This window comes from Ursus maritimus, unplaced genomic scaffold, assembly GCF_017311325.1.
Source record: "Ursus maritimus isolate PB19 unplaced genomic scaffold, ASM1731132v1 scaffold_33, whole genome shotgun sequence".
Taxonomy (NCBI): Eukaryota; Metazoa; Chordata; class Mammalia; order Carnivora; family Ursidae; genus Ursus; species Ursus maritimus.
In genome coordinates, this window is record NW_024425897.1 from 1,245,494 (window position 1) to 1,258,310 (window position 12,817).

The window sequence follows — 12,817 nt, forward strand, 5'->3', positions numbered from 1 at the left end:
CGCACACCACTTTTCACTCACTGCCAACAAACCCCCTGTCCTTTCCCATTTCCATGCTCTGCTCATGCTGGGCGACCGACCAATGATGGTCTGCAGAATAGAACCAAATGCCCAGTGAGCCCTGAGGGCACGCTCGGACCAAAAAGATGGGAAGCAGCAGGAAGCCCACAGAAAAACATAAAATAGGACCAAACAGGACCAACCCGTGTAGCCATTGACACGCAGCCCCAGCAAGCCGTGCCCCGGCTGGTGGGGAGGGGTAATGGCAGGAGTCCTCCTGGACACCAGGGGGCACCACGCAGACTGGGGCACCCGTCCCCTGCCAGTAACCGGTCATTAATGCTTGCATCTATTAAAAAATATAGATCGTGTGCCTATTAAGGAGAGGCACCGGGAATGCAACGGTGATTACGACCGACAAAAAACCACCTTCGTGGGCTGACGTTCCAGTTGAGGGAGAGACACCTAATAAGCAAGTTAAGTATGGGGATGTATGGTACCTGTCGTGTGGCCAAGTCCTAAAGAGAAAATGAGGGGAGGGACAGAAGTGCACAGGAGGCCACATTAGCCAGGAGACCCAAGAAGGCCTCCTGGGGGAGGCAGCATTTTAGGAAGAACTGAATGGGCAGAGAGAGCAGGCCATGTGGCTCCTTGGAGAGAAGGGTCCTAGCAGAGTTGGGCCTGAGGCTGTCCTAAGAGCTCCAGTTTCCACAAAGGGATCTGGAAGGCCTGTGGAGTGTTTTGAGCAGAGAAGAGACACTGGCTGCCACTGAGTCCCCTGCCGGAGGGAGCCATCTAGCCGTGGGGATGGTGGGGCGGTGAGGAGCGGCTGGACTCTGAGTGGGCTCAGAGATGAGGCAGAGCTAGGACCCCTGAATAGTCATACAGCATGGGGGCCAGGCTCCCCCCAGCTCCCCAGCCACCAACCCTTATCACCACACACATCTGCATAGAAAGAGCCTGGCCAGCCCCGTAGAACCTGATGGCTTGACATGTAGGAAGCCCTGAGCCCCCCAGCCCCCCAAAACTGAGCAGAGCCAACCTGCGCCAGGTGCCCTGGTAATGGCAGCCAGGTCTGGGCTACAGTCCCAGAGTCCCCGAGAACATCTGTAGGTGGCTGCTCCAGGCTAAGGCACCCCTTTGTGGAGACAGACACTCCTCAGGTGCCATCGCGGCAAAGATCCCTGTTCTTCACCGTGTCCCAGGAGCCAGACAACAAAGAACAGCCTCCCAGAAGCACCCAGATCTCCTTGCGTCCCCTTGACCCAAACCTTGGATGTGACCTTCAGTTGCCTCCCCTACAAGATGGGCGCTATCCCCCTAGGCCACCATGCCCATGAAGGCTCTGACCTGAGAGACACAGCACTATCCCACAGCAGCAAGACTTCTCTGGGCCAGCTGTGTCCGACCTTGGTGCCAGCGGGCCCTTGTGTCAGAGCTGGGCAGGAAACCCAACCTGGGGGTGGGGATGACAGGTGGGATGGAGGGCCTGAAGGGCCCTGGTCAGGAAAGCCTCTGGTCAGGAGAGATGGTGGCAGCTCCCGGCAGATTTTCAACTGCCTAACAACTTTCTGTACGGTCGCCCACAAGCTCCATCAGGATTTAAAACAAAACAAAAAAATTCTGAGAAAAATATCAGGAAGCCAGCTGGTCAGACTCATGAGGACCCTGCTCGTGGCCAACCCCACCACCTGGAAGCATGTTGGTGGGTGTGGCTAACTCCATGAGGCCACTTCCCCACTACAGTTACAGGACAAAGATTCGGCACAGAGCAGAGTCCTCAGGGCCATCCTTCAGAGGTAAGAGGCTATGCATGAGAATGCAGGTGAGGCTCCCACTGCCCCCATTTCTCTATGAAGTTCCCCTTCTTTCTCAGTCATGCCCTTTTCCTGCTGGTTGGCCATAATATGAAACTAAAATGGGTTAAGAAAAACAGACTTGTGGGGCGCCTGGGTGGCACAGCAGTTAAGTGTCTGCCTTCGGCTCAGGGCGTGATCCCAGCGTTATGGGATCGAGCCCCACATCAGGCTCCTCCACTATGAGCCTGCTTCTTCCTCTCCCACTCCCCCTGCTTGTGTTCCCTCTCTCGCTGGCTGTCTCTCTCTCTGTCAAATAAATAAATAAAATCTTTAAAAAAAAAAAAAAAAAAAGAAAAAGAAAAACAGACTTGTATTGTATTTCTCCCAAAAGAAATTAAGCAGGTGGCACCTGGCTGGCTTAGTCAGTAGAACATGCAAGTCTTTTTTTTGTTGTTCTTTTTTTTTTTTTTTTAATTTACTTATTTGTCAGAGAGAGAGCAAGAGTGAGTACAAGCAGGGGGAGGAGCAGACAGAGGGAAAAGCAGGCTCCCCTCCAAGCAAGGAGCCAAACAGCGGGACTTGATCCCAGGATCTGGGATCATGACCTGAGCCGAAGGCAGATGCTTAACTGACTTAGCCACCCAGGTGCCCCAGAACATGCAATTCTTGATCTCGGGTCACGAGTTCAAGCTCCATATTATAATTTAAAAAAAAAGAAGAAGAAAAAGAAAAGAAAAAAGAAAAAGAAAAGTAAGGAAAAGAAAAGAAAAAGAAATGAACTAGTCAGGAGACTAAATGAGTAAACAAAAACTTCCCCACAAAGAAAAGCCCTGGGTCCCGATGGCTTCACTGGTGAATTCTACCAACACTTAAAGAAGAACTAGCACCAATCCTTTTCAAATTCTGTCAAAAAACTGAAGAGGAGTGGACACTTCATAATTCGTTGTCCAGATATCAAAGCCAGATACTACAAGAAAGGAAAACTCCAGACCAATATTCCTTATAAACATCGATATAAGAATCTTTAATAAAATACTAGCAAACTGAATTTAGTGGCATATTAAAAGAATTATATACCATGGCCAAATGAGATTTATTCTAGCAATGCAAAGATGGTTCAATATAAAAACTGACCAATGTAACACACCACATTAACAGACTGAAAAACAAAACCGACATGATCACCTCAACTAATGCAGAAAAAGCATCTGACAAAATTTAACAAACTTTCATAATAAAAACACTCAACAAACTACAAAAAGAAAAAACTACTTCGGGGCACCTGGGTGGCGCAGTCATTAAGCATCTGCCTTCGGCTCAGGGCGTGATCCCAGCGTTCTGGGATCGAGCCCCACATCAGGCTTCTCTGCTAGGAGCCTGCTTCTCCCTCTCCCACTCCCCCTGCTTGTGTTCCCTCTCTTGCTGGCTGTCTCTCTCTGTCAAATAAATAAATAAAATCTTAAAAAAAAAAAAAAAAGAAAAAAAAAACTACTTCAACATAATAAAATCCGTATATGAAAAGCCTACAGTGAACATCATATTCAATGGTGAAAACCAGAAAGCTTTTCCTTTAAGATCAGGAACTGGCCAAGGATGCTTGCTCTTGTCACTTCTAGTCAACACAGTACTGGAATTTCTAGCCAGAGAAATTAGGTAAGAAAAAGAAATAAAAGGTATCCAAATTGGAAAGGAAGAAGTTTACTTCTATTTACAGATGATATGATCTTATATGTAGAAAACCCTGAAGATTACAGAAAAAAACTGTTAGAACTAATAAATTCAGCAAAGCAACAAGATACAAAGTCAACACACAACCATCAGCTGCATTTCCACACACTAATAATAAACAATCTGAAAAAAAACGGAGAACAATTTCATTCAGAACAGCATCAAAAAGAATAAAATACTTATGAATTAACTTAATCAAAGAGGTGGAAGACCCGTAGAATTAAAATTACAAAACATTGCTCAAAGAAATGAAAGAAAGCATAAATAAATGGAAAGATATCCCATGCTCATGGATTGGAAGACTGAGTATTATTAAGATGTCAAGACTATCCAAAGCAATTTTCGAATTCATTGTAATCCCTACCAAAATTTCAACAATGTTTTTTGCAGAAATAGAATAAAAATCCATCTTAACTTAAACTGAATCTAAAGTACCCTGAATAGTCAAAACAATCTTGAAAAAGAAGACCAAACCTGGAAGACTCACACATCCTAATTTCAGAAGCTACAATAATCAAACAGTATGGTACTGACATAAAAACAAACATACAGACTAACAAAATAGAAATCCCAGAAATAAATGCCCAAATATACAGGCAAATGATTTTTGACAAGGGTGCCAAGACCATTCAATGTGGAAAGGACAGTCACTTCCACAGATGATGCTGAGAAAATAGGCTATCCACCTAAAAAAGAATGAAGTTGGACCCTTACCTAACACCATACATAAAAATTAACTCAAAATGGATGAAAGACCCAAATATAAGACCTAAAACCATAAAGCTATTAAAAGAAAACAGAGAAAAGCTTCATGACATTGGATTTGACAGTGATTTCTTAGATATGAGACCAAGGGCACAGGAACAAATGAAAAGACAAACTGGACTTCATCAAAATAAAAACTTTTACGCATCAAAAGACACTGTCAAAAGAGTAAAAAGGCAACCTACAAAACGGGACAAAATATTTGCAAATCACATATCTGATAAAGTACTGATATCCACAATATATAAAGAACTTATTAAACTCAACAACAAAAGAACAAAATATCTGATTAAAAAAAGGCAAAGAACTTGAACACATTTCTCCAAAGATCTACAACTGACCAATAGGCACATGATAGATATTCAGTGTCACTAATTAACAGATATGCAAATCAAAGCCACAGTGAGATAACACCTCACACCAAGCAGGCTCTGCAGCAGGCAGGCCTAGGTCCAAATCTCAGCACTACCACTTATCAGCTGTGCAGTATGGGGCAGGTGATGTCACCTCTCCATGTGGCAACCTCCTCACCTGTAACACAACAGGTAAGGCAGCATCTTCCCCCTAGAACGCAGGTGGGTTACTAGACAGTGGGAAGTGTGGTTGACCCAGCCAGTCCACAGGAAGTGTGTGGCACTGCTGTTCATCTCACCGTGGGCTTCCCTGCTCTACCTGGCCGCTGGCTTCATCTCCTCTGTACCATCCGGGCTGTGCTCAACACCTGGCAGTGCCCTGAACACATCCAGAATACATTTCTTACTCAGAGAAATCAGCCCACAACCATTCCTGGGGTAAACAGCCACATGCTACCTTTAAGACAGCTTTCACGAAGTCCAATCCCACAGCATGGACCCCAAAGCCAGAAGAGTCCAAGGCCTCAATGTACTCTCAGCACCCAATGACCCACCCAGGACGAGGAAGGCCCTGGAGCAGAGTGAAGAGCTGCCCACCTTAATGATAACACGCTGGTCTGACTGATCCTCAAGGATGCTGTCCGTGGGGTAGGACTCTATCTGCTGTCTGATGGCAGAGGCGATGGCCGGCACAAATGTCAGCGGGTTCAAATCCAGGTCATCGCAGAGGATTTCTGAAAACATCTCAGGGGTCATCAGCTTCTCTGAAATCAGGAGAAAGGGAAGGAATTGCCAAATGATTGCAGGACCCAACTTCACCATGTTTGGCCCTAGCCTCCCCATCCCCTTCCTCCTCTACTAGACCTCCCCAACAAAGCTGAGGATGAAGAGAACGACAACTGAAGGTGACCCTCCCAGACATGAGGCTGGGGGAGGAAGCACAGGACGAGCATCACCCCCTTCTGGCCCTCATTCCACATACACAATCCTTTGACACCTTGATCTGGGACTTCTAGACTCCACACCTGAGAGGAAATAAATTGTAGTTTAAGCCATCCAGTCTGGTACTTTGTTATGGAAGCCTGAGCAAAACAGCACAGTCTCCTTCAAGAGAAGTCACTTTGAGGTCAGTGTCCCACTGGCAGATAATAATCATTCACCACTTCCTCCCCAATAGAGAAATCCTTGAGATATTAGGTTACTTATGGCTTTTTATGGACCTTTCCTCAGTTTCTGACTTTCTGGGCAGCATATACACATAACAAGGTGACAAATATGCAGGTGTAAATGGACACTGGATCTTGGAAATGTACCCACACCAGATATGAACTTGCAGGAGTCACTTGCAACTGGCCAGATTACAGCAAGGTCCCATGTGATCAAATGTTTTCTCTCTGTTCTGCTCTGTTGTTGTAACCCAAACTTTAATGGCCATGCATCACTTCTGGGATGAGCCACAGACAAGAACAAAGTCAAGGATGAATCCCCTTATTGGTACATGGCATGATTCCATCCTCAAGAACCAGGTCTGCTCAACAACTTACCCGACTATTTCCTCGCTAGCCCAGAAGGGCTAGAGACCAGCCATCCTAACAGTACCATCAGGGCAGACCCAGAACACTCAGGCAGTCTATGATCAGTAACTCATATAGCAAGCAACTGTAGTTAATTTTGGAGATTGCAGCATGGAGCGGAAGTGCCCTATGAAGCACCCTATGAGAACAATATGCAGATCATATTAAACTTTTTAGTCTGAGATAATTGTACATTAATATGCAGTCTTGATTACTGTAGCTACATATTAAGACGAGACTGGGGAGACTGATTCCACCTACTTTATTCTTTTTCAAAATTGCTTTAGTTATTCTAGTTCCTTTGCTTTTCCATAGAAATTTTAGATAACTTTGTCTATATGTACAAAAAGTCTTGCTGAAATTCTCACAGGAAATGCATTCAACTTGTGTATCAATTTAGAGGAACTGACATCTTGAGTATTTTAATCCATGAACATGGTATGCCTGTCCATTTATTTAGATCTTCTTTAATTAATTTTATTAGTGTTTTGTAGTTTTTGGCAGACAAGTCCTGTACCTGTCTGCTACATTTACACCAAAGTATTGCTTTTCTTTTTTTAAAGATTTATTGATTTTTAGAGACGGAGAACTCACATGTGCATGGGGTATGGGGCAGGAGCAGAGGGAGAGATAATCCCAAGCAGACTCCGTGCTGAACGTGGAGCCTGATGCCACGACCCTGAGATCATGACCTGAGCCAAAACCAAGAGTTGGTTGCTCAACCAACTGCACTGCCCAGATGCCCCCAAAGTATTCCTTTTTTTATTGAGTGAATGTAAATGGTAATGTATTTTTGAGTGTCCATGTGTTCACCAATAGTACATAGAAATACAATTGATTTTTGCATGTACATCTTGTATCCTGTGACCCTGTTGAACTCAATCATTAGTGTTAGCAGGGTTTTTTGCAGATCTCTTGTGATTTTCTATGTAGGCAATCGTGTCATCTACAAATAGGGACAGTTTACTTATTTGTGTTTTAAGATTTTAGAGAGAGATGGAGAGTGTGAGCAGGGAAAGGGGCAGAGGTAAAGGTAGAATCTGGAAGCAGAATCCCCAATGAGGGCAGAGCTCAATGTGGGGGCTCAATCCTAGGACCCCAAGATCATGACCCAAGCCAAAATCAAGAGTCAGCCACCCAACTGACTGAGCCACCCAGGCGCTCCCAAATAGGGGCAGTTTAATTTCTTTCTTTCTGATCTGTATGTTTTTTAAATTTAATTTTCTTGCCCGAATACACTGGCTAGGAACAAGAGTGATGAGAGCAGCATCTTTGCTTTGTCCCTGATCATAGGCAGAAAGCATTCAGTCTCTCACCATTAAATATGTTAGCTCTAAGATATTTTGTAGATACTCTTTATTAAATTGAAGTAGTTTCCCTCTGTTCCCATTTTTCTTAGTTTTTAATCAAGGATGTGCTTTGTTAAATGTTTTTTTCTGCATCATATTGATATCATCTGGTTTTTCTTTTTTAGTCTGTTAATATGGTGGTTTATGTTGATCGATTTTCAAATATTTAACTAGATTTGCATCCCCGGAATAACAAATCCTACTTGAGTCATGGTCTATAACTCTTTTTATATATTGCTGAAATCTGTTTGTTAATGTTTTGTTAAGGATTTAGGTGATCTGCGGGCGCCTGGGTGGCTCAGTCGTTAAGCGTCTGCCTTCGGCTCAGGGCGTGGTCCCGGCATTCTGGGATCGAGCCCCACATCAGGCTCCTCCGCTGGGAGCCTGCTTCTTTCTCTCCCACTCCCCCTGCTTGTATTCCCTCTCTCGCTGGCTGTCTCTATCTCTGTCAAATGAATACATAAAATCTTAAAAAAAAAAAAAAAAAAAAGGATTTAGGTGATCTGGTGCCTGGGTGGCTCAGTCGGTTAAGTGTCTGACTCTTTGATCTTAGCTCAGTTCCTGATCTCGGGATTGTGAGTTCAAGCCCTGGATTGGGCTCCATGCTAAGCATAAACCTACTTAAAAAAAAAAAAGGGGGGGGGGACTTATGTGTCTATAATCATTAGGGATACTTGTCTATAGTTTAGTTTTTCTGTACTGTCTTTAGTTTTGATATCAAGGTAATACAAGCTTTGTAAAGCAATGCATTGAAAAGCCATGCATTGGGGGAAGAAAAGTAAAATTCATTGGGAAGCATTCCCTCTTCTATTTTCTGGAAGTATTTCCCTCCTCTATTGCAGAGAATGTATGTTAATTCTTCTTTAAATGTTTGGTAAAATTCTTCAGAGCCACCATCTGTGCCTGGAAATTTCCTTTTGGGGAGGTTTTTAAATTATGAATCATATTTCTTAATAGTCATAGGGCAACTCGAATCATCTATTTGATACTGAGTGAATTGTGGTAGCATATGTTCTATAAGAAATTGCTCCATTTTGTCTAAATTGTCAAATTTATGTATGTAGAGCTTTTGTGGTACTGCCTTTTGATATCTGCAGGGTCTGTAGTGATAGCCCATTTCATTCCAGAATTTAGTAATTTTTGTTTTCATCTTTTGTTGTCAGTCCTGCTAGGTTTGTCAATTTTACTGAGCTTTTCAAAGTATCAGCTATATTTCATTAATTTTCTCCATAGTTTTTGTTTTCAATTTCATTGATTTCTGCTCTATTATGTCCTGCCTTCTGCTTGTTTTGGTTTCATTTTGCTTTTCCTTTTCTCAATTCTTGAGGTGGGAGATTATAGATTTGAAACTTTTCCACTTTTCTACTGTAAACACTGATGCTACAAACTACCCTATACTTTAGCTATATCCTACAAATTTTGGTATGTGATATTTTCATTCAGGTCCATGTATACATTCATTTCCCTTTAGATTTCCTCTTTGAACCATGAATTAGTTAGAAATGTGTTGTTTAGTTTACAAGCATTTGAGTCCATTCTGGTTGAAGAACACATAATGTACAATTTCAATTCTTTTAAATTTGTTGAGGTTTGTTTTATGACCCATGACATGGTTTAGATGGCATATGTCCCATATTAAATTAAAGAGAATATGTATTTTGCTGTGATAGATGCAGTGTTCTATAAATACCAGATACTGTTGGTTGATGGTGTTGTTGGGTTTATAACATCTTGCTCATTTTCTGTCTAGTTGTTCTATCAGTTGTTGAGATAGATGTCAAAGTCTCCAATATAATTGTGGATCTGCCCATTTCTCCTTTCAGTTCTGTCAGTTTTTGCTTCACATCTTTTCCAGCTCTGCTGTCTGGTGCATGCATATTTAGGATTGCTATGTCTTTTTGGTGGACTAATCCTCTCATTGTTAAAGTAGTCCCCCCCAACCCTTATCTGTGGCTTTGCTTTCCACAGTCTGTTACCTGTAGCCAACTTTGATCTGGAAGCAGATGATCCTCCTTCTGATGTAGCATCAGATCACAGTGGCTAATCCTACATCTCACTTCATCTCACCACGTAGGCATTTTATCATCTCATATCTCACAAGAACAAGGGTGAGTACAGTACAGTAAGATATTTTGAGAGAGACCATGTTCATATGACTTTTATTACAGTATTAATTGTCCTATTATTAATCTCTTACTGTACCTAGTTTATAAACTAAACTTTACCATAAGTAGGTATGCATAAGAAAAAACATAGTATATATAGGACTTGGCACTATCTGCAGTTTTATGCATCCACTGGGGGCCTTGGAACATAGTCCCTCTGGAGAAGGGGGTACTACTGTATTTAATCTCTCTACCTGTGGTAATTTGCTTTGCTCTTAAGTCTGCTTTATCTGATACTAATGCTACCATTTCTGCTTTCTTCTATTTTTTTTTTTAAGATTTTATTTATTTATTTGACAGAGAGAGAGACAGCCAGCGAGAAAGGGAACACAAGCAGGGGGAGTGGAAGAGGAAGAAGCAGGCTCCCAGCAGAGCAGGCAGCCCGATGCAGGGCTCGATCCCAGGACCCTGGGATTACGCCCTGGGCCAAAGGCAGACGCTTAACGGCTGAGCCACCCAGGCACCCCCCATTTCTGCTTTCTTCTGATCAATGCCTGCATGATATATCTTTTTCTATGATTTCACATCCGACCTACCTATATCATTATATTTGAAATAAGTTTCTTGTACATATCATTGGGTCATTTAAAACGTGCACTCTGCCAGGGGTGCCTGACAGGCTCTTGATCTTGGGGTACTGAGCTTGAGCCCCATGTTGGGTGTAGAGTTTACTTTAAAAAAACTGAAGAGTTGGGGCGCCTGGGTGGCTCAGTTGTTAAGCGTCTGCCTTCTGTTCAGGTCATGATCCCAGCATCCTGGGATCGAACCCTGCATTGGGCTCCCTGCTCGGTGAGGAGCCTGTTTCTCCCTCTCCAACTCCCCCTTTGCTTGTGTTCCCTCTCTCACTGTCTCTCGCTGTCAAATAAATAAATAAATAAAATCTTTAAAAAAAAAACAAACACCAAAAACAAAACTGAAGTGTTAAAAAAAATACACTCTGAGAATCTCTGTTTTTTTAACTGGTAATTATGAACATATTAAGGCTTACATCTGCCACTTTGTTTTTGTTTTTCCTGTTTTCTTTTCTTACCTTTCTGTGGGTTACGTGACCATGTTTTAGGATTCCATTTTGATTTATCTACAGTATTTCTGAGTGTACCTCTTTGTGTAGAATTTTTAAGTGCCCTTCTTTATGTAACATCAAATACACATAACTTATCAGTCTACTGGTTTCTTCATTTTTACCAATTCAAGTGAAGTATAGAAACCTTACCTCTCCTCGTGTCCCTTTACATTTCCTCATTTATAATACAAGTATCTTAAAATATTTCCTCTACATACATTTAGAACCACATCAGACACCAATCACGTTTGCTTCAACTATTGGACATAATTTAGAAAACTCAAGAGGAGAAAGCAAGCTTATATTTACTCATATCTTTGCTTATCACATCCTTCCTTCCTGATATTCCAAAGTTTCTTTTATCATCTCCCTTTTAAAAAAAAAAAAAAAGATTTTATTTATTTGAGAGGGAGTGAGTCAGAGCACGAGCAAGGGGAGGGGCAGAGGGAGAAGCAGAAGCAGACCCCCCACTGAGCAGGGGGCCTAACACAGGGCTGGATCCCAGAACCCTGAGATCATGACCTAAGCCAAAGGCAAACACTTAACCGACTGAGCCACCTAGGCGCCCCTATCATCTCCCTTCTTTTAGGTTAGGTCTATAGGCGATGGTATTCCTTCATCTGAGGATTTCCCCTTCATTCCTGAAGGATATTTTTACTGGGCATAAGATTCAAGATTGACAGTCCTTTTCTTCCAGTGCCTGAAAAACCATGTGCCATTTCCTCCAGCTTCTGTGGTTTCGGATGAGAAATCTGCTGCCATCCCAGGTCTTTTCTTTTAAGTCAGGTGTTCTTTTTCTTGGCTCTCAAGATCTTCTCTTTGTGCTTAGTTTTCAGAAGTTTAAGATGAGTCTTGGCATGGATTTCTCTGGGTTTATATTGCTGGGATCCACTCAGCTTCCTGAATCTGTCATTTGGGGTTTTTAAACATCCAAAGTGAGCATGTGGACACTTCCTGTAGCCATGCACCGCAGAGTTAACCTGCAGGGCCCGGATCACCCCTGGCCTGTGTGCCGAACCAGATTCCACACCTTTTCCTGAGGCAGCTCAGGGCCCTGCCTTGAGATTCCCTCATCCCCCACCGGGGCCATGCTGCATCCATATGTTCTTATTCAACAGCTCATCCTTTCTGGAGGATTTCAACATACCCCAAGGAGGCTGACTATTGAGACAGATGATGTCATACTTCACCAGCAACTCACATAAGTTCTCTTTCATGTCCTTCTAAGAGAAGATAACCTTGAACTCACTGTTAACAGATACCTTCCAAAAGTCTGTCAGAGACAAATCCTGGTTATGAAGAATATCCTGGTTCTGAAGGACACGTAGTGCTTTCATGCCACTCAACATTTTTAGTCCCTTTGTGATAAAGCGTCTCACACCCACCTTTAAGGTTATTTGAAATTTCAAAGTAAATTAGGTATGACCACAAAAAACACCAGTGATTCTGAACACGCAATTTTAACTACCATGCCAGAGGCATGGCTTCCTAACCACCCGTTAAGAAGTACAGCTCTTAGACGTGCTAAATACCACTGTGGGCTGAGGAAGAGTTCATAGAAAAAAACTATTTTGGTTCTCCAAGGGTTTGCACCCAATCACACTCAGTGGGGGATATGGTACGTTACCGGAGGACTCCTTTGAGGAACAGCCTGGAGAACTCGAGGCAGGGCTCCCAGACAGATACAGGTCTTCACTGCATTATAATGTGTCCTCTTCCTGAGGGCCAGGGGGAAGGTTCTCTTGGATTTAAGTACTATGTGTGATTCTGTCGCTTCTGAGCCACGAGTGGCTGCTCATCTTGACCACAATGGCAACTGCAGAACCCATCAACCCGCGCCTTCTGCCTGGTTCTAAAGGGCTGAGCGACGTGCCCTCCCCACACAACGTATGCCTACTGAACTGTGAATATGAACCAGAGCGCTGTCTTCATTTCGTATCTTCTCATTTCATTTTCCGCTTCATCCAATTTTTCCGAACGACATCTTTTGCATTTGCTTTATTCTTTCGTACCAAGCATTC

General features: G+C 43.0%; 1 protein-coding gene across 3 annotated transcripts in view; it reads right to left on the reverse strand.

The window, feature by feature from the left end:
- Positions 1–12,817, reverse strand: part of SMARCB1 (SWI/SNF related, matrix associated, actin dependent regulator of chromatin, subfamily b, member 1) — a 36,362-nt gene that overhangs the window by 9,199 nt on the left and 14,346 nt on the right. For all 3 annotated transcript variants that reach the window (XM_040619526.1, XM_040619525.1, XM_040619524.1), the window contains exon 6: positions 5,243–5,409. In XM_040619526.1, coding sequence (XP_040475460.1) covers positions 5,243–5,409 — 167 coding nt within the window. The remainder of the gene's footprint in view (positions 1–5,242; positions 5,410–12,817) is intronic.